The following is a 2,386-nucleotide window of genomic DNA, read 5'->3' as shown; positions in this document are numbered from 1 at the left end:
ACCAGGGAATCTGAGGAGCCCTAACTGGGCGGAGAAGTTAAGCCTTCTTCGGCTTTTCCCTGTCTGCTGCTCATGCCTAAAACCACGCAACAGCACACCGCGCTCTTAAAGCGCGTAGTGGTGTGCTGGGGTTTTTTCGGCCACGAGATGGCAGCATTCTCCCAACTGCCCACACACGTACAATTTGCAACCGTAGGCCCCGTTTAAATAGGAGAACAGAACACCATAGTCCTGGGTTCACCTTCCATTTTCTCTTTCGGGTGGGCCCTGCTGCGTTTCGTTAAAACAGCGGTTTATCAAAGCTCGTTGTGCAGCGAAGGCCGAGACCGCGGGTTCTCGCGAGATCGCCGCCGGAAGTGGGTGGCAGCGGAGACGCAGAGACTCTCCTCTCCGGAAGGCGAGCGTTTCTCCGTAGCGGCTGCAGCGGTTTACCCCACGGCGCTCTGCCCCGAGAAAGAGCTCACCGGTCGCCGCCTTCCCAGCCCCGAGCTCGCACCTTCGGCTTCTCCGGCTGCACAGCTGCACGGCCCGGCCGTCGGAGCCCCCGCAAGCCCCGGCCCCTCCCTCCCTCCGACCTCGCTGCAGTTAGGCCGCGCCCTGAGGCCCAGTTCGCAGCAGCTCCGGCGGGTGATGCCAAATACAGCCATGAAGAAAAAGGTGCTGTTGATGGGGAAGAGCGGGTCGGGGAAGACCAGCATGCGGTCCATTATCTTTGCCAATTACATCGCTCGTGACACCCGGCGCCTGGGTGCCACCATTGATGTGGAGCACTCCCACGTCCGATTTCTGGGCAACCTGGTGCTGAATCTGTGGGACTGTGGCGGTCAGGACACCTTCATGGAAAATTACTTCACCAGCCAGCGAGACAACATCTTCCGTAATGTCGAGGTTCTGATTTACGTGTTCGACGTGGAGAGCCGCGAACTGGAAAAGGACATGCATTATTACCAGTCGTGTCTGGAAGCCATCCTCCAGAACTCTCCTGATGCCAAAATCTTCTGCCTGGTGCACAAAATGGATCTGGTTCAGGAGGATCAGCGTGACCTGATTTTTAAAGAGCGAGAGGAAGACCTGAGACGTTTGTCTCGCCCGCTGGAGTGTGCCTGTTTTCGAACATCCATCTGGGATGAAACGCTCTACAAAGCCTGGTCCAGTATTGTCTATCAGCTGATTCCCAATGTTCAGCAGCTGGAGATGAACCTCAGGAATTTTGCCCAGATTATTGAGGCCGATGAAGTTCTGCTGTTTGAGAGGGCGACGTTCTTGGTCATTTCCCATTACCAGTGCAAAGAGCAGCGTGACGTCCACCGATTCGAGAAGATCAGCAACATTATTAAGCAGTTCAAGCTGAGCTGCAGTAAATTGGCCGCTTCTTTCCAGAGCATGGAGGTTAGGAATTCTAACTTCGCTGCGTTCATCGACATCTTCACATCAAACACGTACGTGATGGTGGTTATGTCAGATCCGTCGATCCCTTCTGCAGCTACTCTGATCAACATTCGCAATGCCAGGAAACACTTTGAGAAGCTGGAGAGAGTGGATGGTCCCAAGCACAGCCTTCTTATGCGTTGAATATTGCCAAAATGCGCTCTCTGAAAATGCTGAATTGCCTTCCCCCTTTTTCTTTTAATATTCATAATGTCGTGTGCTTAAAAGTGGGCTTTGAAATGTGTGCTGCTTACTTCTTCCATCCCTTTCTTCCCTTCTCCCCAGTCTTCAAGCCTTGGACGCTATTTACTCAGCTATCCAGTAGAGCTTCAAGATGGCCTTTCTGAAAAGTTGGTATGGTGTTAACACTAAAGTAGGTGGTGGTGTATGTGTGTATGTGTGTTCTGGTTACCTGGTTATAATAGATATACACATCAAAGCCTTTACAATATCTTCCTGTATTCCTTACAAGGTTGCAAAGGTGGAATGTTATTTTATCAGCAAGGTATTAAAATGCATTTATAAATTCTTTTTGGCTTCAACCATGAATAAACATTTGCTGTTAGCAATTTAAAATATGGTCTTATTTGAAATAATTTGAAGGTGGTTAATATTAAAGGTATAGATTCTGATTGCCCACAAGTATTGCTTAACTGGTAAGTTTGATTTTGTGATCTTGGCTCCCATCACCTTAACGATGTTTCATGGCAACTGTAGCAGTGTGGTTAAGAGAACGGTCTCTGGAGCTAGACCACCTGAGCTGAGTTAGTATTCTAGTCCCTTCACTTACTAGCTCTGTGAACTGGGCAAGGTACTTAATTTTACTGTGCTTGTTTCCTCATTTGTAAAATATGGATAAGGATAGCACTACTTTATTGGATTAAATTACAGCAACATGGAAAACATTTAGAATGGTACCTGGCACATACTCAGTAATGTGTCAGCTGTCAATACCACC

At 49.0% G+C, this 2,386-nt stretch overlaps 1 protein-coding gene across 1 annotated transcript; it reads left to right on the top strand.

Annotated features, from left to right (window-relative positions):
- The first annotated feature begins 293 nt into the window (after positions 1 to 293).
- RRAGA (Ras related GTP binding A) lies at positions 294 to 2,004 on the top strand. Its single transcript, XM_022573790.2, has one exon. It carries the CDS (start codon positions 631 to 633, stop codon positions 1,570 to 1,572), a length of 942 nt encoding a protein of 313 aa, XP_022429498.1. The 5' UTR covers positions 294 to 630; the 3' UTR covers positions 1,573 to 2,004.
- Positions 2,005 to 2,386: the final 382 nt, after the last annotated feature.

This window comes from Delphinapterus leucas, chromosome 6 (genome assembly GCF_059928025.1).
Source record: "Delphinapterus leucas isolate spDelLeu-1000000601 "Yukka" chromosome 6, BTC_Dleu_Yukka2, whole genome shotgun sequence".
Lineage (NCBI taxonomy): Eukaryota > Metazoa > Chordata > Mammalia > Artiodactyla > Monodontidae > Delphinapterus > Delphinapterus leucas.
Note: the sequence above shows the minus strand (reverse complement) of the source record. Positions and strands in the feature narration are given on the sequence as shown.